We start from the raw sequence: 23,888 nt of genomic DNA on the forward strand, positions 1-23,888 counted from the left end.
AAGGAGTTTCCAACTGAGGTATAGAATTGGGTGTTCCTCCTCCCCGACCATCTGTGATAGAACGGCCCCCAACCCTACTTCTGATGCATCAGTCTGCAGGATAAATTCCTTGGTGAAATCAGGGGCTATCAGTACGGGGTTACTGCAGAGGGCAGTCCATAGGTCTGTGAATGCTTCCTCTGCTGCGTCAGACCATCTCACCAGATCAGGTCCACGGGCTTTCACTAGGTCTGTCAGGGGGCTTGCCCTTGTGGCAAAATGGGGGATAAATCGTCGGTAATACCCCACCACACCTAGGAAAGCCCGGACTTGTTTCTTGCGACTTGGTTGGGGCCAATTTTGGATGGCCTCTAACTTGCTCACCTAGGGTTTTACCAGACCTTTTCCCACAATGTAGCCAAAATATTTGGCCTCTGTAAACCCTACAGCGCACTTGGCAGGGTTTGCTGTAAGGCCAGCTCGGCTGAAGGTATCGAGGACTGCCTCCACCTTCTCCAGTTGGTTTCCCAGTCTGGGGTATGAATGACCACATCATCCAAGTAGGCAGCAGCATAACTGTTATGCAGGCGTAATAGCTTGTCCATGAGGCGCTGAAAGGTAGCTGGGGCCCCATGTAGTCCAAAAGGGAGGACAGTATATTGAAAAAGACCCTCTGGTGTAGAGAACGCAGTCTTTTCCTTTGCGTCTTCTGCAAGGGGAATCTGCCAGTACCCCTTTGTCAAGTCTAGGGTAGTCAAGTACCGGGCATTACCCAGATGGTCCACTAGCTCATCTATGCGAGGTATGGGGTACGTGTCGAACTGAGATACTTCGTTTAGTCGCCAGAAGTCGTTGCAAAATCTTGTTGTGCCATCAGGTTTGGGCACCAGCACGATTGGGCTGGACCACTGACTGTGGGATTCTTCGATGATCCCCAACTCCAGCATTTTTTTTTCTTCTGCTTTTATTTCCTCCCTTTTTGCCACTGGCACCCAATAGAGGCTCATTGTTACTTTGGCCCCAGGGTTCGTGACGATGTGGTGATATGTCTCGGTTGTTCGACCCAGTTTTGTCGAGAACACATCTTGGTTCCGGAAGATCATCTCAGACACCTCATTCTTCTGGTCTGCTGTTAAATCGGGAGACACTCTCACCTGTTTGGAAGGCTTGGTTTCCTGGGTTAGGTCTTTTTGGACCGTTGTGCATGCCTCTTGTGCATGCCAGGGTTTCAGAAGGTTAATGTGATAAATCTGTTCGTGTTTTCTGCGTCCTGGCTGCCGCACCTTGTAAGTTACTTCCCCCACGGGTTCAACCACCTCATAGGGCCCCTGCCATTGGGCCAGAAGCTTGCTTTCTGCCATGGGTACCAAAACCATAATCCGATCCCCTGGTTGGAACTGTCGCACTTTTCCCTGGCGATTGTAATGGGTTCGCTGGGCCTCTTGTGCCTTCTCCAAATGTTCCCGTACAATAGGGGTAACCCGGGCTATCCGGTCTCGCATCTACATTACATGCTCTATTATATTTCTCCCCTCATTGGGTTCCTCTTCCCAGATCTCTTTGGCGATATTTAGTATGCCACGGGGGTGACACTTGTATAATAACTCGACGGGGGAAAACCCAGTTGAGGCCTGAGGTACCTCCCGGATAGCGAACATAAGGTAGGGTAGTAGGGTGTCCCAATGCTTCCCATCCCGACTTACCACCTTCCTTATCATAGCCTTGAGGGTTCGGTTAAACCTTTCTACCAACCCATCAGTCTGCAGAAGTACCTCCGCACTTCTTCATGTACTCCGGGCCAGAAGAACCGTCGTAGGACTCGTACCAGGGTCTTCTCTACCCTCAAATGCCCCCCAAAAAGATGACTATGAGCAAGACTTAATACAGCATTCTGGTGTTTTTGAGGTACTACAATCTGCTGTACCTTCTGCCCCTGTACTGGTGCAACCTGGTATAAGAAATCCTTCTTCATTATGAAGTAGGGTCCTGGTCCCTGGCCTGGGTTTTCCCTTCCATGGGGACCCCATCTATTTCAGTCACCTCCTTCCTAATGTTGTCATACTTTGGGTCTTCTGCCTGGTCCCGTCCAAAATTTCCTCTCCCGGGGCCAATCTGCCCAAGATCTACGGGCCCAGTCTCTGTTGCCTCTACTAGTTCAGAAGCATTAAGGTGGGGGTCAGACTCAGGTGCTTCTCCCTCCTGCGTGGCCTCCTTTTCAGCTGCGCGGGTCCGCCTACCTACGAGAGCGACCCTCTGGCTTTGGGTGAGTATTCAGGTTCCCAAGGCCTTAGCTGCCCTTCTTTCCCTTTTTGTCTTTCTACCCTGTCTGGGAGTGGAGAACAAATCTGGGGATATTTCAGAGAGGATTGGGGGTTGACAGTCTGCTGTGGATGCCTCACCAATTTTAGGGTCCCCATCTTTCTCCAATCCCCCTACCAGGAGTAAGTTTCCAAACCCTGGGAAGTCCCTCCCTATGAGCACCGGGTATGGGAGTTTAGGGACTACACCTGCTGCTACCTCAGTAGTGTTCCCTTGGATCTCGATTTTTACTGGGATGGTGGGGTAGTAACTAACTGTCCCATGGACACGTTATCCCCGTACGTTTAGCCTGCAGCAGCTGACTACGCTTCACGAGCTTCCCTGAGATAAGTGTGATAGCACTCCCCGAATCAACCAGTGCCGTGGTCCCTACCCCATTTAGTTTCACTGGTCTGGTATACATATGTGGGGTTAGTGAGACCCCCACAAGGTGGATTAGGGAGCATGGATCTGCCCAGTTCCCCAGGTTACACTGCATAGGCTCCTCAGCATTGGGACACTGTGCAGCTATGTGTCCCCACTCCCCGCAGGCATAACATCTGTATGGAGCCCTAGGCCTTCCCCAGTCTCTTGGTTTGGGCAGTCTAACATCACAATCCTCTTCTCTCTCAGTGCTCCGACTCTTTGCGGCCTATGATGGGCCTTCAGCCTCTCTCTTTTTCCACCTGGGCCCTCCTGGTGGCCCAGTCACCCGAACTTTAGGGCTTGGTGCTGCTAGTTTAACCCAGGGTGCCTCTTCCTTAACTGGTCGGGTCAGCTCCCTCGCTGTCCTTCGCCTCTCTACCAGGCCGACAACCTCGTCATAGGTGGAGGGTTCGTTCTGGCTTACCCAGGCACGAACGTCTGGTGGTAGTCCCCTCATGTATCGGTCAATGACCAGAACCGCTTGTATCTCTTCCGGACTCCGGGACTCTGTTTGCAACCACTTTCGTGCGAGATGGATGAGGTCATACAATTGAGACCACAGGGTTTTGTCTTCCTGGTACCTCCAACCGTGATACTGCTGGGCCCACACTGCTGTCGTTATCCCAGATCTGGTCAGGATCTCTGCTTTCAGCTGGGGGTAGTCTGCCGCAGCCTCTTCAGGCAGATCATGGTAGGCCTTCTGGGCCTCCCCACACAGGAATGGGGCAAGGATGCCAGACCACTGATCTCGAAGCCAGGCCTCTCGTAGGGCTGTCCTCTCAAAGGGCAGAAGGTATGCCTCTACATCATCCTCCCATGTCATTTTCTGCAGCCAATGGCTGGCCCGTATGAGCTGCGTCCCATCATGGCCACGATTCAGCTCTGTAAGGGAACTTTACCTGGTTTACCAGTTCCCGCAACATAGCTCGGTCTTGAGCAGCCTGGTCCATCAGCAGGCGATTAGTCTCTTGCTGCAGCCACACTGCCTCCTGTTGGGTAGCTGCCTGGACACGGGTAGCCTCCTGCTGGGCTGCCGTAGCTTGTATCAGTGCCCGCACTACGTCGTCCATTGTGTGAAAAAAAATAAACCCTCTCCCCTTTTTTTTTTTTTAAATCACCCTCCTTCTTCCGCCGCGCTGTGCACCCCACTATCCCACCCCTGACACCAGTGTGACAAAGTTCCTCCTCTATCTTGGTGGGTCCTGCGCTTAGTGGAGGATTTTCTTGCCTCAGAGATTCACCATGTGGGTTGGGGAACAGCCCAGAGACCTTCCCCTCTGGAAGAACTCATAGTCCAGGTCAATTGGGAGGTTTGGGGGGAACCCGGGCCCACCCTCTACTTCGGGTTCCAGCCCAGGGCCCTGTGGACTGCAGCTGTCTATAGTGCCTCCTGTAACAGCTGCATGACAGCTACAACTCCCTGGGCTACTTCCCCATGGCCTCCTCCAAACACCTTCCTTGTTCTCATCACAGGACCTTCCTCCTGGTGTCTGATAACGCTTGTGCTCCTCAGTCCTCCAGCAGCACACCCTCTTGCTCTCAGCTCCTTGCACCTCTTGCTCCCAGCTCCTCACACTCTCACCACAAACTGAAGTGAGATCCTTTTAAAACCCAAGTGCCCTGATTAGCCTGCCTTAATTGATTCTAGCAGCTTCTTCTTAATTGGCTCCAGGTGTCCTAATTAGCCTGCCTGTCTTAACTGGTTCTAGCAGGTTCCTGATTACTCTAGTGCAGCCCCTGCTCTGGTCACTCAGAGAACAGAAAACTACTCATCCAGTGACCAGTATATTTGCCCTCTACCAGACTCCTGTACCCCATTGGTCTGGGTCTGTCACACCAGACTATTTCTAAAATGGTGGCCCATAATTATCTGAATTAATTTTCTTAATTTATTATATTGCGACAAATCTAAGGTTAGTGGGGACTCCTTAAACCAAAATATTGAAATGCCGTAGTGAGCCACAAAACTGCAATATTTATCAGTAACATCTGCACTTCAAGAATATTTACAGCACTCAATATTTACAACACCCAAAATCCCATCTCTGCAGGAAGTAGGTCCAATGTACAATGCTGCATGGATTTTCTGGAGCATCTCTTCTTTGATTATTACAAAGCTCTAATCAAGACCGAGAAGGGAATGCATGCAGAACATTGCATTGTGTACATCTGGGACTCAGAGGGTGTCTACGCAGTGCTGTAATTTTTGCTAATCTGTGTCAGAGGGCCCGGGGATGCTGCTTGATAGAGGGCAGGGAGAGACTGGAAGGATGTCTAACTCATGGGCTGCTCTACACAAAGAAACTCTCTCTGCTTCCCAAGCAGAGGGCCTGGGGGTGCAAGCCTGCAGGGAGCAGGGTCCAATGAGGAAGGCTGGAGTGGGGAGAACAAGTTTGCTAGAGGAAAGCTTCAGGAGAAACAGGACTAATAACCCTGTACCAAGTGTTGTGAGGCAGCCAGAAAAGTTGGCTGGGAGTTCTTGCATTTCCTTGTGAACTTTGTTAATAAACCCAGACCCTGGAGGTGTTATGTGACACATGAAAACCTCTGCTGAAGTTACTGGGGAGCCCAAGAGTGGGAAACTGAGGCAATAACTAACCTGAAGTCAGACTGGGTAGGCGGCACTGTGACAATCTGATATTAAATACCATGGGCGAGATACTATCTTTTATTGGCCCAATAAAAGATATTACCTCACCCACCTTGTCTTTTTAATATCCTGGGCCCAACACAGCTACAACAACACTGCAAACATTAAATATTATCTCAATCATATTGTCATTAACTGCAGAGCCCTTGATTAATGAGTGACTGAATTATACCTAGGGACTAGTTCCTGATTTTAATGATCTTATTAGCTCTAACTTGGACACTTACAATTTACAAAAAAGGAATGAGGAAATTCAGTAACGTAATTCTGAGTGGGCAAAATACACCAGCTCATTTGTGTGTGAAGGCAATGGGATGAACAGAAGGTTCACAGCTGGAGGGTAGGATGGCAAATATACAGGTCATTCAAAACAATTTCAGGTAGAAAAAACGAGACTGATTTGCTTTCCTGCTGTCACCAATCAGCCACCCCGAAGCATTTACAACCGGATGTAAATATCATCCAAAGGTTGTGAGAGTTGGAATGGCTGTGCTCAGAAGCCACCAAGGTCCCTACATTTCAGGAAGACTAGGATGTAATTTGGATCAATAAGAGGTTTTTTATGCTGGGGAAAGGAAAGGCAAAGCAACTTTTCAACAAGCACCATTTACTAATTAGATTACCACAGTGCTGTCAGGGAAGTGGTTTTCATGTAATGATGCCCCTGTTGGTAAGGAGGTACTGTATAACATTTAGCACTTCACATCTCCAAAGCACTCCTGGGAGGGAGGGAGGTGAACTGTTAATCCCATATGACAGATAGGGTATTTGAGGCAGGGACAGTCCAAAGGCTGCAGAAGTAGACAGCATCAGAATTCAAGCGTCTTTGGCTCCCAACAGACATACCTTTATCTATCACTCAAAGACAGAAGCAGGCAAGTTACAAGCTACCAGAAAACTGGGTTACAGTTCTTAAAATAATTTTCACAGAGAAACCAGAAGCGGGTTCTGCAGTCTGTAAACTAGTACTTTTCAATGTAAGCATTGTTGCATTCTCCTGTTAGAACTACCTAGAAGTTTGCTGTCTTTGAGCCCACCCCCTTTTAAATTTTTGTTTACTTGCCTCTTGAAAACAGTTAAAGAAATCTTCTACATGCTCAGGCTAAGCATTACAAATGGAGTACTGCAACATCTAAGGAGGAGTTCAGTCAACTTGTGCCCCTTATTGATCTCCTATTTCTCCCTACACTTTCCTTCTAATCCTCTCCATAATTATAATAGCTGCTTGAGCCTTCCAGAGCTGTCAATTTCTCTTGACTCCATTTTCAAATGGCCATCCTTGAAAGAGTCTGGGCACTGGATCAAGCTGTCTCAGCTTGATCACAGTATATCCATGTTGCGCATACTGCTATCGACAGTTCTCCTGAATCATACTGGCACAGCTGTCAAGAGGCTTCTAGTGCTGCTCAAATTCTCTGCTCTGAAGAGAGAAAGAGAAAGAGGGAGGGAGAAGGAGGGAAAGGGGAAAGTATTGATCCAATTCTTTTAACATGCTAATTTGCCTAGAGGCTATTTCAATCACTGCCAGACTGGACACTTCAAAAGGAAACTGTTTTCAAAGTGTGGATGTCTTTTTCAACTACAGAAAACACTTAAAACTGAAAACAAATGAATTCAAGCACCAAGTTCACAGAAGCCCTCCTCGACACTTTTTTCAACTCTCCAGCCAGATGTGTTTTATGTCTGGAAAGACAGACTTGTTAATTAACGCTTTCACAATCTGGCCTGGCAGGAAGCCTCTGGGATTTAAAAAAAAAAAAAAAAAAAAAAGACTGTTCCACACCCTTTAAGTGAGACACGGAAACTAATACAGATTTTTTTAAAAAATAATAATTTGTAACCTGTTGAAGAGTTTCATTGTTTTTTATTATTTATTTTTAAACCAAGCTTCCTGCTCTTCTCAGGATAAAAATTAATCTAGCGGCAATTAAACTGCTGTAATTCATTAACAGCATCAATGCTGATGAATGTTTGACCCTTTCTTAAAATGTTGAAAATGGAGAAACGGAGCTGACTGTTGAACCCATTCATTCACACGCTGATGAGAATAGAATGCATGGCAAATGTTAGGCAAAAAACCACCTGTGTGTGACAGAGGCATTGTTAAAATATTTAGGAAAGATGCAGCCTCCTTGACGGATGCTTTTGTTACCAACATGCACTGTCCTCAATCAGTGGATAAATACAATGCAAGGAATGGATATGTTGACAAGATTTAATTAATGGACTTTGGAAAGTCTGAACTATGCTACATATACATAACGTTTACGAAATAATTGAAAGCAATGAGTGTTTTGCATCTGTTTCCAGGTCACACGTGGGCTTCTGGTAGAGATGAAACTGAACCTGAGCTGTGAAGTTAAGAGGGGTTTCTCCAAAGTTCAGGGCTTTTGGAGCTGGGGTTCCAATTCTGGCACATTACAGAGACTGGATGGAACTAAGAAGTTTAGATCCAGATCTTAACTTTTCCAAAGTGGAGAGGGATTTAGATGTGGGATTCTAGTTCAGGCCCTTATCTCTTATTTATAAGGCTATGTTTCTCATTATGGAAATACAACAAGGGAAGATCAGATCCCTTTAAGAAAACTATAATTCAGAAGAAGAGTAGCTGGGAAAATCTAGCCCATTTATCTGTAACAAAGCCCAGCAGATAAGCTCTCCAGCCAAGACTGTATCTTAACTAAGCACCAGGTCTGTCCAAGTCAGTATTCTGTTAACCTCTGAGCCACTGGAACTGAAGGAGACAAAGAGCCAATCTGGAGCCATGGGAGAGCGTAGCCAAATAGCAAACGGCAAGGAGCCAATTGTTAAAGCAACATTTGGCTCTGGACTAGGCAGCTTCATTGGGGCAAACTGTTATTCACAGAAACAAGGCATGAAGAGATAACACCATAAAATATTAACAAAATGGAACTTGTTTCCTTGCCACTAAATTGTTAGCTTTATAGGACTTCATGCTGAACAGTATGAAAAAAAAATCCAATTTGCTTTGAAGCGCATTAGTCTAACATCCTAATTATTGTTTACATTGCCATTTGCCTTCTATTAAGAATTGAATAATTACCCAGCGCTTCATAGTTTAAAACACAAGCAAACAGGATTATCTGGGTAATTGAGACACTGTACCGCAGCCTTGTATTGGGACTGTGTATTCGCATATATAAGAGAAATTATTATTATCAACTAACTTGGTTCAAATGGTAATTTAAAATTTCAAACAGATGGAAATCCGTAACATATTAGAGCATTGTTCCTAGGATCACCTTTGAGAAGCGTGGATCTGTCTGATGGAGGAAGACGGCCTGATGGCTAGGACACTAGACTAGGACTCGGGAGATCTCCTCACGTGACCTTGAGCATGTTACCTAATCTCTCTGTGCTTCAGGTCCCCATCCATTAAAATGGGGACAGCATTACTCCCTTCTCCTTCCCCACACTTTGCCTGTCCTGTCTATTTAGATTGTAAGGGTGTTGGGGTAGGGGGCCATCTTGTGCTAGACATAGCAAAACAAGGCCCTGATCTCAGTTGAGGTCTCCAAGTGCTACCATAATGCAAATACTACTTTAAACCTATCCTAAGAGAAAGAATTTTCTCTCTGAATTTTCTCTTGGCACTAATGACTAACTCATGAAGCACATACCAAGCACACAGTGCTTCTTGGTATTATTTAACCCTAATAGTCCATTCCAATTGTACTTTGAACAGCACCATCTCACTTCCTGAGGTATTGCACAGGGCAAAACCAAAGTTTCTGCACGTTTCTTTGTTGTTTTAAACAGCCCTACCTCTATTTAATTATGCCACATGGTCTCACACTGTGCAGTTTACGGCCCTGTGAAATTATCTTTAAGTTAAACACTAATTGGATATCTAAAATTGTATGTTTATATTTGCAACAAAAAAACCTGCCTTTTTCGGTTTATAGAATGCAGCCCCTAATCTGATCACAGGCCTAACTTCATATTGTTGATTTATAAAACACAAAATGAAAAACGGTGCTTTTTAAACAAATACAGTACATGCATGCAGCATGTGTTCTGACTTAAATCAGTAAGCCTTTCAACAAATCCATCGCAAACAAGCCTGGGTTCGGGGAGCATTTAATGAGGCTCAGCTTTCCTGCAGGCCAAAGGCAAATTTTAAGTAAAGTTAAAGGGAAAAAATTAAAAAGGGAAAGCTACTTAAACCAAAATATATGGGTGCATTTGTAATTAGGAAGCTAACCAAGGGCAATAATTCTTTTCTCAGAGATTATTTTCTTTTGATAAAGAAATGTAGCAGTTTCATTTGTGCAAGTTTATCCGAGCACTACAAGCTGACTTCTCTCCATCCCCCAAACTAATAATTCTGGGCCAAGTTCATTCCTGTGGCAAGTCAAAAGAATTATACCACATTTGAACTGGCCCTTTGCATTGGAGTCTTCCTGAGACACACAACTTTATACTTTTATTTTTGGGAAGTTCCAGTTCCTGAAGTTGGTTCCCTTGGAGAAGATGTAGTTACAGAAGGTCACCCATAAACATTGTGAGTAAAATCCCACCCAGCAACATGCACCGCCCCCCTTCCCTCAATAAAAAGCACTAGAAACTACACCTCAAATGAGTGATCAGTTTACAAACAAGCTGAGAGTTTTACCAGAGTGTAGCACTTTCCCATATGACAACTTGAAATGAGCAAGTGGGCTCCAGCATTTAGTAGAGAGTGACAATCAGCCATATTCAGAAGGAGAAGAGCTGGGGTACAACAAGAACACTGTGCAAATATTGCACTCTGTATCTCTTAAAGAAAGAACTTAAATCAAAACGGAATTAATTTGCATGAAATCCAAATCTTCAGGGTCTGCCTAAACAGAAGGAGGTTTTGGCCAGCGTTTCCAAAGGAAGCTCTTATCTCCTTTGTGAAATGGGGAAATGGGTGTGCTACTTTGCATGAGGGTGTATACAAAATATGCAAATGAGGAATCTGCTGCATGCAAAAGGCAAACTGGCCAGACAGTTGACAATCCCCATTCACAGAGAAAACTTTCCTAGTCTCCAATAGGAGTAAAGAGAAGGGAACCAACATGTTTGCTTCCCAGGGAGGTGAAACAGGCTCTGAATATTCATAAAATGTCCATTTAGTCATGGGAATGTTAATTGTCTCTGATTCATGAAACTATATGACTTCGTCTGCTGCCCAAAAAATATAAAAAGATGCAACATTATGGGATGAAATGAGAGAAGATATTTAGATCACAAGTTGGGAGGGGGGGAGCAGAGTCTCAAAAGAGACAAGTGTACAGCTGAGCTTTTCCTTAATCACTCCTTCTCAAAAGCACAATAAAATCTAAGACCATTGGACCATGTTATTAGACACCGATAAAATAACCCCTCGACTGGCAAGACTATATATCTAGGTCTCATCACATGTAACACAAGCTAGGTTCTGGAGATTTTTATCAATAGAATTTTGTCTTGTATCTTACAAAAACAACCAAAGGCTGCTATCCAGTCTTCTAATAAAGTAATAAAAGGATTTTTCTTTATTTGGTTTTAACATAGTTTGTTGATCTTCCTTCTTATTAATAACATCCCATGTCATGACCAGATCCTGCTCTCACATAAATGAATAATAGTTTTGTCGCTGATTCCAAATGGAAGCACACCCACAGATATGTGCCAAGGAAGATTTTAAAGGAACTTTTTAGATTTACATCTAAAGGGGGAATTTTAAGTGTGCCAAATATTTAAGTGGACATCTTGCACCACACTGTGGTACAAAATCATATAGGGAGCTATTCTGATAAGATGTGGTGGGCTCTGCTAAAGGAGAATATGTTCAAATCACTTATTTTATAGAGATAAGTCTTTAAATTAATTTGGTTCAGAAAGACTGTGTGTCACTACAGCTCCCCTTTCCCCCATCCAGCAGCTTCTCTCTTCCAGTTTTTAGTTTTTCTGTTGCCAAAAAAATAATCAGTTTGCACATCTTAAATGGCGAACTCAACTCTCCCCTCTCTGGTTAACCTCCACGATTGCCCTTTGTGCCGATGGAAAGAACAGCTAAGTTATTTTGGCAAAAATTTGGACGCAACCAAATCAATGTGTTACAGAAAAAGTACAATAATTAAACTCTGATCTTCTGATATAAAATGAATTGCTTCTCTCAATGATCACAGCCATTATTCAAAGCCACAGAGATAAAACCAATCATATTACTCAAGGGATTGCTTCTTAAGGTTGCCATTACCAAAGGTAGGAGGAAAATTCCAAAAATGGCAACGATATGAAAAGGCAACGCTCTAAGCCACATTTTAAACGATGTTGGATTTTCTGTCAACTGGCCTGTTCAGAATTCACAACAGCAAGTGTGTATGAAGACAAAGCACTTAGCTCTCATAACCTTTATACAAATCATAGCAAAAAAAACTCTTGATTGTCTCACATATTATACTAAATGGCAGGTCTAAACTGAGACTTGTAATTTGACAGCATCAGAACCATCCCAGATGGTTACAATCTATTATATTTATAACTGGTCGATTTTTTCCTTTTACTCCCCTCCCAAAATATAGACAGCCATTTTATTATGATAAGAAAATTACTTAACTAAATCTAAACCACACTACGGGTTGACTTTCCTTGATGGGTAATTACCTTAGCCTTGAGATAGGTCATAAGATAAGATAACTTAATGTTTCATTAACTATATTCCCCATGACTTTTTTTCTTTCCTAAAATCTTGACCATTAAAGAACAAATGGGGGGGGGGGGGAAAGAGGGGGATGAGAAGAGAACAAAAACCAATGTTAAATTTACCTTCTTTCTACTGGGTGTTAAAGCTGAAACCTCTATCATGATAGGAGAATGACTGCGCAGCTAACCAACTTTCTTTGTGTGCATCAGTGTCAAATATTCCAGTGTCCCACTGTATCATATCTGAGAAACTTCCTGAGCTTCATAAAGTTTAAGATGTTATTTTTTCCCTTCCTTGATTTTTGACAGATGACAAGGTCTCAGCAGAACAATTATACTCAGGAGAGCTTGTCAGAAATTTTCCGACAAAAGAGGGGTAAATCTTTTGCAATACTTGTCACCAAAAAAAAAAAAAATCCTGTTTTTTTGACCTGTTCTAATTCTCAGCATCAACTATTCAACAGGTTCAAACTGCTGTTAACTACAGACATACATTCTCCTTGAAAGAAGAGTTGCTTAACACTATGTGGTTGTCTCCCACCAAAGACTGAACAAAATCAGCTCACAAAATGTTATTCAAGATCAGGAGCTGGAATGAACTTGCATCTGCTTTTGGGGCAATCCAGCCGTCACCTTATAAACTCTGACATGTCTCCTCATTCTTGGCCTCCATTAGCATATACTGCTGGAGATGAGAATAGCAAGAGGAAGTGTAGTTCTGTCCCCAAGGCTTCTGAAGTCTCCAGCAGATGACCAGCGTTAGATCTCACAACAACAGGGGTGCCCCCCACCCCCGCTCTCCACCCACCCTGACTATTCTTGCCCACCAAGCCTTTGTCAAACTTTTAAGATCTTAATCAATCAACTCTGACCTCGGGATCAGAGGAGGAAGATGGATGAGGAAATGGGTGACCTCTGACCTACTCTTGTATTTGTCCTGCCACAGTTGACCCATTGAAAAACAATTGGGGTGGAACCTGCTTGCAAGGTTCCAGTCATAGGCTGGTGTCTTTTTATAGGCTTTTGCAGACTTAAGATCTTTCGTCCCCCCTCACCATCCCCTCAAAATCCATGGGAAGCATTCCCCCCTTTCAACCCTCCCCCCAGAAAAACCTGTGAGAGAAGCAAATTTGCTGAACTGTCAAATTAACTGGACTATGGAACAGGGCTGCCCAGAGGATTCAGGGCCTGGGGCAAAGCAATTTTGAGGGCCCCTTCCATAAAAAAAAGTTGCAAATCTATAGAATACTATATTCTCGTGGGGGCCCCTGTGGGGCCCAGGGAAAATTGCCCCACTTGCCCCCCTTTTCACCCCCGGGCAGCCCTGCTATGGAAATGGTAAACGGGAAAACTTCTCCAGCAATGTCAAAAGCCTAGTTGGCCTTAAGCTCAGTAGAAACTAACAGAGAGTGAATTGTGAACTTTATTGTAAACTTCATGAATCAGATGAGTTTCCTGGTAAACTACTTCGACTTTGGGATTGGCAATGCCAAAAGGGAAACCACAAATAACCAGTGATGAAATGGTTTTAACTATTTAAAATTACTTGATGGCTTGCATCCTCTGAAAATAACTTCAACGGGCTAGCTTTACACAAGAGTTTCTTTCTCTTTTTATACATGACCCCCATCAGATTTCTCTTTAGCTGAGGAAATGAAGAATCAGGTTTTGTGGGTCCAACTCTCCTGGGTCCAGTAGAGAGTTTATAGGGAATCTGTCTGAAGACATTAATTCCCAATACCTATTCCAAAACTGCCCCACCATCTGCACTGCCCACCAGTAAAATCTCTAGAATGAGTTCCCTGGAACAACACAGCATTTGTCATGCAATTAGCTCATCGAGTCTGAGCCAACAGCTAAAAAAAAAAAAAGTGTTAGATCTGCCTCAATCAATGTGACCCACTACTGACCCAATAGCCCTTGAAGAGAACTCAGGATAATCTCCAGGCAATAAACCAAGATCCCCTTTTCATTCACCTCCTCCTCCCACAAATTGGGTTGTAAAAATGTCAAGGAGCCTTGCCTACAAGTTATTGGGCCATTTCAAAATAATAATAAAATCTCTCCAGACACTGATGCTCTCCTATAGTCCCCAGTCACCACATCAGCCACATTTGAATGTTTACTGACATGCAAAGAGTTCCAAGCTTCTATTTCACAATATTCCATAAGACAGAGTAATTTACTGTAAATAGAGTGCCCTGCCATTGTGCTGTTCATTTTTCAATTCTCACTGCAGCCCATTGTAATTTTGTGGCCGATAAGATATGCTTATGTTTTTCTCCAAATGAAAATGCTAGAAGGAAGGCAGAGGCTTGTGCTTAGCAGTGCTTTCCTGCCAACCGTTAATTTCAATGCATAATAATGAACTTCACATTGACTGAAAATTATCGTCTAAAAGAATTTCAGTAGGACATTTAAGAAAAAAATAGCTCTTTTCTTATACTGGTCTAGCAGAAAAGCTGTCAGTTGTTTGTGTTATCACCTCACTCTCAATTTCTTAGTCACAACAAGATATTAAACTTATCCTAGGAAACAAGCACAAGTAGCAAAACAGAAGAGTGTCCATTATGATGAAAACTACCTTTCCAAACATCTTAAAGAACAATGCAAGGCCCAATCATGCAAGGTGCTAAGCACCCTCAATTCAGCACCTTGTAGGATTGGGCTCATTCATCCGTACAAGAAGCCATTAAAGGCTGATCTTTATTTATGCTCACAAGTAAGGGTTTAGAAGATCAGGCCCAAGATTTCTAATAGTTTACTTATAAAATAATAGTAACATCTTAGGGGGAAATGTAAATCTTTTTGGAGATAATCTGCCTTTTATATGAACTTTAATCCCTAATTCTGCAGAGCATAGTATGGGGGGTGGAGGCCTGTATCCTAGCACCTCCATTGTAATGACAACAATAGAGACCCTCTGAGAAATGAAAATATTTAACAAAGGCAGCAGTATCAAATATCAAATGGTTATTTAATACAAAAATTTGCAACAAGTGAAACACCAAAGATTTACACTTCCGGAGAAACTAAAGTCATCAAAATAAAACCCAAGTTTCTCTGACTGATTCTTCTCCCATTTTAATACCGAAGTTCTCTACTGCATCCTGAAGGAGAAAAGGAATACTTTTCCATCTTAGAGTTTTTTCTGCTTAACAAACTTTGCTTGTGAAAGAGAGATCTTTTCTCTTTAAATGATGGTGGCTCCAGTGCATTACTTTTGCATTCAATTTCGGTGGCTACACCAAGCTAATTCAAATCTAAGTACTTGTTAGCAAACGTGTTTTGCCTTCTGCTGATTGCAGTAGCATCATTTGTTTTGTCAGTATTATACACTTCTTAGCCTTGCCACCTGGAGCTATTGCACTCTTTCATTAGACACCTCTGTCCCATTACATCCCATAGGGGCTGCCAATTACTGGCGTTACTCCATTTACTTTAATCTCTTATTCAACTACCCGCATTGAGCCCTTCTGAAAAGTACAATACGACTGGTCCTACCTTGGCATTCTCCATTGTGCTCATCATAGCCAGCATTGCACAGACAGTTGCCAATGGGTACCAGCCATTCGCCATCTGCCCCACAGTACATTTTTGGCACATCCTTCTCTTCTGAGTTGTTCACACAGGAGCCTCGAACTTCCACTAGAGAGGACGTATCAGCCCCAGTAATGGTGTCTGGAAACTGAGCCAGGTTGCGTACCGTCAATGGGCACTTCTTGTAGAAAACACGGACAGACACCAAGGCGATGCAGGCACCTACATCCTGAAAAGCCAGGTAAAACCCCTTCTTGCTCAATGGGCCCACATCACGTATCTCTGTGTTCAGCTTCATGATCCTGTCACCGATGTCCACCTGAGTGAAGCTCTCATCAGCAGCAATGGTGTCGATCTTGGCAAACTGGCTCTCACGGATATAACGCTCCTTATCATTGTTTGATTCATAGTAGTAAAGGTTAAAAGTTTCTTTGCAAGTTCCCATGACACCTGGCAGACTGTTGCAGTCTCTCAATGTGAATTTAATTTCAATATATACTCTCTGAGCCCCCTCACGGGGAATCCAGTCAGTTCGTAACCAGTTGTTCTGACTCGGCTCCATCACATTGCAGACTTGATAGGTGCGGATTGGAGTGTTTTTCTCATCCATAATGCTTACTTCCTCCCACTGTGACGAACCAAAGCAAAAAGTACATCAGTATTAACAAAAGTACATCAACTCTTCACTACAGAATTAATCCTTTTGCTTCCGCTGGTAGCAAGCAGCTTTCATTTACAGAAAAGTCGTTAAACCAAGTCATATGTGTTAAAGCAAGTACCTAAAAAGCAGTCTGTTACAAGGAAAGCAAGTTCAAAATTAGGTTGGTAAAATACCTCAATGAACATATATTTAAGAACAAACCAAAAACATCACACTGAGCTAGGCCAACAATCCCTAAAGGTCCCCACCCAGATCTGGCCCGGTTTTGCTAATCACTGCAAAAACACATACTTCAAGATAGCCCTTGTACTGGAGAGTGTACAATCTCAAAAGATAGGCAAAGTATTAATTATCCCCATTTTACAGATGTGAATCTAAGGCATAGAGAGACTAAGTGAATTGCCTAAAGTCACACAGAAGGTCTGTGGCAGAGCTGGAACTGAATCCAGATTTCCAGAGTCCCTGTCCAGTGTTTTCATAAGGAAGGATGTTTTGTAGTCATTTCTCCATTCTTTCAAAAAAACAGCTACAACCAAATTCCCCCATTAAACCATCCTCAATTTGAAGTGGCAACAGTACAAATTTAGTTACAAATGGATATCTATTATGAGCATTCCTTTACTGGAGACCTGGGGGGAAATTCTGGCCCCAGTAAAGTCAATAAGAATTTTGCCATTGCCTTCAATGGGGGCAGGATTTCACCCTTGGATTGTTAAAGACAAGGAGGGAGGAATGTGATATTGTCATTTAATTAGCCTCACTGACAGAACTTTGCTTCCTGATACCAAAAATAAAAACTCTTATTTACCGCCTTTTATTTTCATACCATCCTGGAGTTAGAAACCTCAGGCAGTTAAATTTACAGTCTAATAAACCCTAATATGCTATAATGCTGTAGGCAGGCTTTAAACTTGCATTGATGTAGGGATTTCCCTCTCCTGAAGGGAACGGAAAGTAGGGGGAATAAAAAGCAACATAGCTATCACATTGGAGCAAATTCAATCCCTGAAGTAACTAACTACATTCATGTCAGAGAAGTTATGTGAAGGATGAATTTGGCTCCCATGTGTGTGAACCAATGTTTCAGCAAAAGTGTGATGAACATACCATAAAAGAAAGGAAATGGTGAATAACAGATTTGAAAACATGTTAGAGATTATGATAATCACATAATGCAGAAAAGAAAGCCACCACAGTGGCCTTCTTTTGTCTCCTTTTCAGAAAAAGAATCATGGTTCTGCTGAATTAGGAGGGGGGAAAAATCCTTTTTTAAACATTTGTATTGGATAAAAGCTACATTCTGGCTCGGATTCCAGGCTGTACAATGAAACACGTGAAAATTATGCTTGGAAAACTGTTGTAATGCAACTTTCCAGGGGCTTCCTAGAAATGCTTTTGAAAACTACTAAAGGTGCTGCTTTGATAAACGGCAACATTCTTAACACCGTGGACCTCAGCATATAATATCCTGCATGCTTTTTTATAAGAGTTGCTCTTTTGCAAGTGCTCTTTAATTTAAAAGCCTCCAGAGCAGCTGAATCTGCTTATGGATCTATGGCAGTTAGCAGTGGCACCATGAGTTAAAAGTAGTAAAGAGGGTAATATTTTAGTTTCTGCCTAGAGATACTTGTGAATTAAAAGGGAGGGAAGAGGGTGGAAAATCGATACACATCATGTCACACTACATGTTGCAGAAAAGGGAAAAACTGGAAAGTCATCTATCAATGTAAAACGTAACATGGAGTTAGTAACCAGATAGAGTTCTTTAATTTGCAGCTGCCGTGAAACTAGTTTTGTGTTACAGTGCTGTCTTTATGATCCATCACTTTCCATTCTCCTTATCTTCCGATGGCTTGCACTACCTTCTGAGTGTGTGAAGGGATGGGAAATAAAGAGTTTTCAAAGGGATTTTCTTTAGCATATTCATACAACAGACAATGTAGTTATAGGATTTGATCTGAAGCCCACTGAAGTCAATGAAAAGACTACAACCGAATTCAGTGGGCGTTGGATCAGGCCCTCAGTGCAAAATACATGCATGACCTTTTTTAAAAAAATCCATTTATTTCATTTTTTAAAAAATCTGTCGGCAGCTGAAAACAATTAGAGTCCTAAATTTCCAACCATTTGAAATTATATGCAACTCTAAATGTGTGGTCAAAGAAATATCTTTTTGCTTTCCCTCTAATATTTTTATAATACAACTCATCCCATGGTTTAATGGTGCACAGAAAAGCATTCCAGAAACAGAACCTCTCTTTCAACTGTGAAATTTAAGAGTAATTCATTAATTAAATTTATAATCCGATACTTTAATTCCTCCATGGTTACTATATATATTTGATAATGGTTAGTTCTATTCATTGGTCAATACCCTATTTTTACCTACAACACCTCATATTAACAAATAAAATGCTTAACATCTAAAGGTCTGTTGTAGATCTATCAAACAGGTTTTTTTAAGTACATACAATAAGCTACACACAGTTAAAAAGAAAACAAACTGGCCTGGAAGGATAGAACTTCAGGGGTTCTTTTCGAAAAAAAGAAAAAAAGAAAGAAAGGGGTGTTCTTTTCTGCTGCTTTGAAATAAATTTGCAGCCTATGAAGTTATAATAAATGCTTTCCAAGCACTCTAGTGCACAGACAGACCATGTACTCTTAAATTTTTCACTACCAGCTTAAAAATAGAACACACGTAGGTCGGTTTAGTCACATCCACAATAAAACAGTACCCATTTTCCTTCTCAAACTTGAGAGGAGTCTTCAAAGATGGGGGGGGGGGGGGGGCGGGAGTAAGTATTAAAAACATACAGAGCTCCTTTGGTCATCAATTCTGCTACTGACTTATTAAAAGACTCTAATATATTTTAATCTACACTGTAGGTACCCCTTGGTGAAGCATAAGAAAGGCTCTGTCTGAATCATTGACCTTTCCAGGGTATAGAATTAACAAGGAAGCCTGACTCTCACTGAGATAAAGCTGTACCTTTCCCCACTGTCAAAAGATGAGGGCAATTGCCTGCAATCAGCAGTGAATGTGTGCTGTCTACACCGCCAGAGGCCTGCCAATCACTCCCCCTCTCTTTAAAAAATGGTCTCAGGGACTGCGCAGTGTTCTACAGTCAAGTTCAGGCAGAACAACAATGGGGGGCAAAACAATCCTCCATTTTCCCATGTTATGGTTAATTCAAAGCTTATGCATAATGCATCACTAAAATAAATAGCCTCAAATTCCTTCCATTTGCTACTGTTTCCTTTCCTTCTTAGTAGGGGCGGGGGGTGGGGGGGAGGGAGAATGTTAGTCTACAGTGTGTTTCATTAAGGCACTGGAAGAATCCACTTATACAACTACTTATCTTTGAGCCCCTTTATTTTCACTCATTTCGACTTAGTAATAGTGTGTATTTGTATTTAAGAAGGTGTATTTGTTTTTTTTAAAAGGATCTGAGTGTATTTTAATTTGATGGGAGCAGGATGTACATTAAGAAAAAAATGTTGGCAAATTGTTCACTTTTACAATTTCCTGTAGAGAAAAAGGTTCTGATACTTTTTTTTTTAGCCTTAAATGGTCCAATCCTTCAAGGTGTAAAGTGCCCTCAGCGCCTATATAGTCCTTGATTGGGGGATTTGAGAGTTCTCAGCAGCTTCCCACAAGAGGTGCTCTGCAGCTTGCCTGATTGGGCTCACTGCAGGTAGCAGCCAGCTTGTGCCTACAAATATTTAGTTAAATTAGCAGTGAAGGTTTTGCATACAAGGGACTATGCTGAAATCTCCCTAAATCCAACCCCAAAATGTGTGACACTTCCTTTCAGGATCTGAAACATAACATACTGTTGGCTACTACTCTTTTTATAGGGTCCTCAAAAGAAATTCATATGATTTGCCCACTGTACCAAAGAAAACCCTAAAAAATCTGAGATTGGGGCTAATCTGTACAGGGATCAAAACATGTAATGTTGTTTTCACTTTGAAATAAATCTATTTAACTACTGTCCCTTCACACCATAAGAAAGGTCTGTCTTGTATCTTGTCTATTGATTCCTTCTCCCCCACACACACTCAATTTAGAAATAGAACAGCAATTGCTCTGAACAGAGACTGTCCATGAATATAACAATTACAGGGATGGATTCCAGTTTGGTCGTCAGATCACATTTCTTGTTGTTATTTCAGTTTTAAATAGGCATCTAAGTCCATGCTTTGGCCAATCTCCTAATTTTGAAACCCTTTTTCTGCCCTTTTGGTTTCTAGTTCTTCAATGATAGAACTATCTGAAGGGAGTATAGGGTTTCGCCAACAAAGTGTAATTCACTTCATAGGCATGGAAAAAATCTGACCTCCACAATCAACAATAATCGAGCCATTAGAACACTGCAGAAACTTACTAATCACTCCCTTTTGATCAGATAGCAATTCAGAACTTACCCCTCCTTCCAAAGGACTTGCTATCCACCCAAGTTCCCCCTGAACTGATCTGGAATCCAATAGGGTAACTGCAGAAAGACAGAAAAAAATAGATTAATTTCCAGTTGCCAAAGGTCAATATGACAGACAGTATTTATCCAAGCATTTCTACACATGCAGAGCATGACCATATCCAACTTAGATCTAAACCAAAACTTTTTTTCAGTTAGGTGAATATCTACTTTAACTTGATCTTCTCTCACTTTTAAACCTGGAGCATTTTTCAAAGCGTGTTTAACCTCCTTAACTGTTAAAATTTGTTCCAAGGATGATGATCTAACATTGTTAGTACTCAAACCCATCTGTTAGATGGAATAATTCTCAATTAAAAAACAAAGACAACCAGAAATGATAGAAGATATACTGCAAATGATGAATACTCATTTATGTAAACCCTGTATTTTACATTAGACTACACAAAAAGAGTGGAAAAGTACTGTTTGTTAAGATTTAGGATGATCACATAATTCCTGACTCTTGAATACGGCTAAGCCACAAGTGACTTTGTATGGGATTCCCTTCAAACCAAAATAAACACCTTATTTGTTCTGTTTGCTATTCCAGTTTGATATTTACATCACTTATACATAGGTGAATATTTTTTAGAAAGAGGCTACAATAAACTGCTTAGACATTCAGCACATTTGTGACATTACAAGTGTCAGATAACATTGTTCTCACATTTTGGATGTTTTTCTGCACTTGCAGGAAAATGGTTTTTGTAAGAAAAATGTTTTGAGTTCACCAATCTGTATTTGTAGACAGATGAACACATACATATGAACTTCAGTTCTAATGCTAAAAAAGAACAGAACACCAGGTGATTTTAAGTGAGCTGTAGCCCAATCTTGCAATTCCTTGCACTACCCCAGACTCCCATCAAAGGTAGTGTGATTTTGGTATGTGCAAAGAATACAAGATCATTCACCTAATATGGAGTTAACTATAGACACTGAACCAGACCCAGTGAAATTCCAGTTACTTGGTCTTTTCACCACAGTGATCCTGCAAAACCACAGATTCTGAAGACCACTATAAATTAAGGATCCAACTATAACAATCAAGTGGCAAACCGCATTTGAGGGGAAGGGCTCGATTATTAATCTGGCTGTTTATGGCCGTCAAGGACAAATGTGGAATCTTTGAGTATTTTTTTAAATAGCTTTAATTAAAAATCATCCTCTCCCACTTCCATCTTTCCTTCCAGATAGATGTTGTAGATTTAAGAGGCCATTTAGTCCTGTAACTATTTTAAAAGGTAGCTATCTCCTTCTCAAAACTCCCCCTCATTCTTCTTTTTGCCCCTGGAGAAAAACCGGCTACATCCATTTGGATTAATGTAAGGTGGATTAGGGAGACAAAGGGAACAATGCAACCCAATTTACCCAAAAAAGGGGGGGAGGGGAGAAAAGGGGGGAGAAAAGGAAACGTGAGGAGAATCAAAAGGAGACACGACATGAAGGGGAGAGGGGAAGAGGCCAGAGCAACCCACAGTAACTCTAAGCAGCAGCTTTTCATCTGCAACCCCTTCCATTCTCCTCTCAAGTTTAAACTCTGGGAGCCGCGTTTGTGTCACATACAGAGCCTCCTTTCAGGCCTTTAATTTTCAAAAAGGCAGGGTGCGTTAGGGGGAATGCGGGCAGGACAATGAAATCCCCAGCTAACTAACAAAAGGCTTCGTCCCTCAGTCCTCTACTCTGGGGGCCGGGGGCAGCAGAGCTGAGATTCCAGCGGGCACCGGCTGGGAGAGAAGTGTCAGAGAAGCAGCACCTCTGCAGCCAGATGTGCCCAGGTCTATTGCAGGGAGCGCATGTGTGGGTCCATGCGATTATGCAACACTCTTGCAGCTTCAGCTCCTACCGGCGCCCCCTTCATCCCCGGGGCAAGGAATACCCCATCTCTCTCTCTCTCTCTCTGATCAGCACTCGCCCGCTCCACCAGCTCATCAATAAGAAATTACCCCAGTTCTCGCAGCAATCCCGCCGCCCCAGAAAGGGGCCGCGTGAAGAGTAAGGAAACTGCTGCGCGGCGCATTTTAGTGTCACTAATTGATTTGCAATCTGGGCCGCTCGGATCCAGCAGGTCCCAGCTACGGGCGGCTGATCCCTGGCCCGGGGTGCGTGCGCGCACGGTGAGGGGAGCAGTGTAGGGCGCATTGCTCTGGGAACCCAGGTCAGGCTCACACACGCGCGTATGCGGACCCGTCCACACGCAAGGGGCTGCGCAGATGTCAAGTTTGCGGCAGTCCGGCCTCAGGGGGCCCAGTGCCGCAGCAGCCCGCGCCAGTCTAAAACTTTACTCGCCCGGTGCTGGGACAAAAGTCTCCGGAGGAGGCGCAGAGCGAACCTGCTGGGAACCAAGTCCCGTCCGCAGCCAGCTCACAACCCCAGCAGCTCCCGCTGCATCGGGGACCCTGCACCCACTAGCTCTTCCCCCGCGGACGGGTGCCCAGCCCGCAATGCCCCCGGGTGCCAGCGGCTCGCCCCCCTCTTCCCCGCTGATGAACTCTGCTCCAAGCCGCAACTTGCCCCAGGCACAAATGCCCCGCGCAGCCCCGAGCCCCAGCCGAGAGCCCGGCTGCCCCCTGCCCACCTACCTTCATTAGCCGGATACACTCGAGAGCCGGTGACAGCGCCGCAGATCCCCCAGAGGAGCGAGAAGAGGGTGAAATAGACAATCCCAGCCATGGCTCGCCAGTGCCAGCGCCGCTCCAGCCGCCTCTATCCCAGTGGAATAAATGCTTCAATGGGGAGGGCAGCAAGCTGTAGACATTGCCAAGGGGGCGGGGCGGACGGCTGACGTCTGCCCGTCCATCAACCACATTTGCCATTCGGAGTAGCTCATGGCAGCTCAAACCCCACCCTGCTGCCCAAACCCGCCCCACCTCCCCACTTGGCCCCGCCCCCACCTGCTTCCCTGGCTGGGCTCCTCCGCATGGGGCGATAGGCTGATGCGGGGTCTGTGCCACCCTCCAGGCAGCCCTGTCCTACTCATAATGTGGCAGAAGGCTCTTGTCTGCGGTCTGGCAAATGGGGAGGTGGCTGCGATGCTGCTAAACCCCTGCTTCTCCTGTGCTTAAGCGCTAACAAGCGATCGCCGGACAACAATTCCTCAGGAAGGCTGCGATTAGTAAATTTGCCCTAAAATTAATGGGCTGAGTTTTTGGTGGTTGGTTTTTTTGTGGCTGGTTTT

At 43.4% G+C, this 23,888-nt stretch overlaps 1 protein-coding gene across 2 annotated transcripts in view; it reads right to left on the reverse strand.

Moving 5' to 3' along the window:
* Nucleotides 1-23,399, reverse strand: part of EPHA4 (EPH receptor A4) — a 142,168-nt gene extending 118,769 nt beyond the window's left edge. For both annotated transcript variants that reach the window (XR_008446200.1, XM_054039848.1), the window contains exons 1-3: nt 23,293-23,399; nt 20,658-20,725; nt 15,533-16,196 (exon numbers count right to left, since the gene is read on the reverse strand). Coding sequence is in view for 1 of the 2 variants with exons in the window: in XM_054039848.1 (XP_053895823.1) it covers nt 15,533-16,196; nt 20,658-20,725; nt 23,293-23,383 (823 nt within the window). In the remaining variant the exon portion in view is untranslated. The remainder of the gene's footprint in view (nt 1-15,532; nt 16,197-20,657; nt 20,726-23,292) is intronic.
* Nucleotides 23,400-23,888: the final 489 nt, after the last annotated feature.

Source organism: Malaclemys terrapin, chromosome 9 (assembly GCF_027887155.1).
Source record: "Malaclemys terrapin pileata isolate rMalTer1 chromosome 9, rMalTer1.hap1, whole genome shotgun sequence".
Classification (NCBI taxonomy): Eukaryota; Metazoa; Chordata; order Testudines; family Emydidae; genus Malaclemys; species Malaclemys terrapin.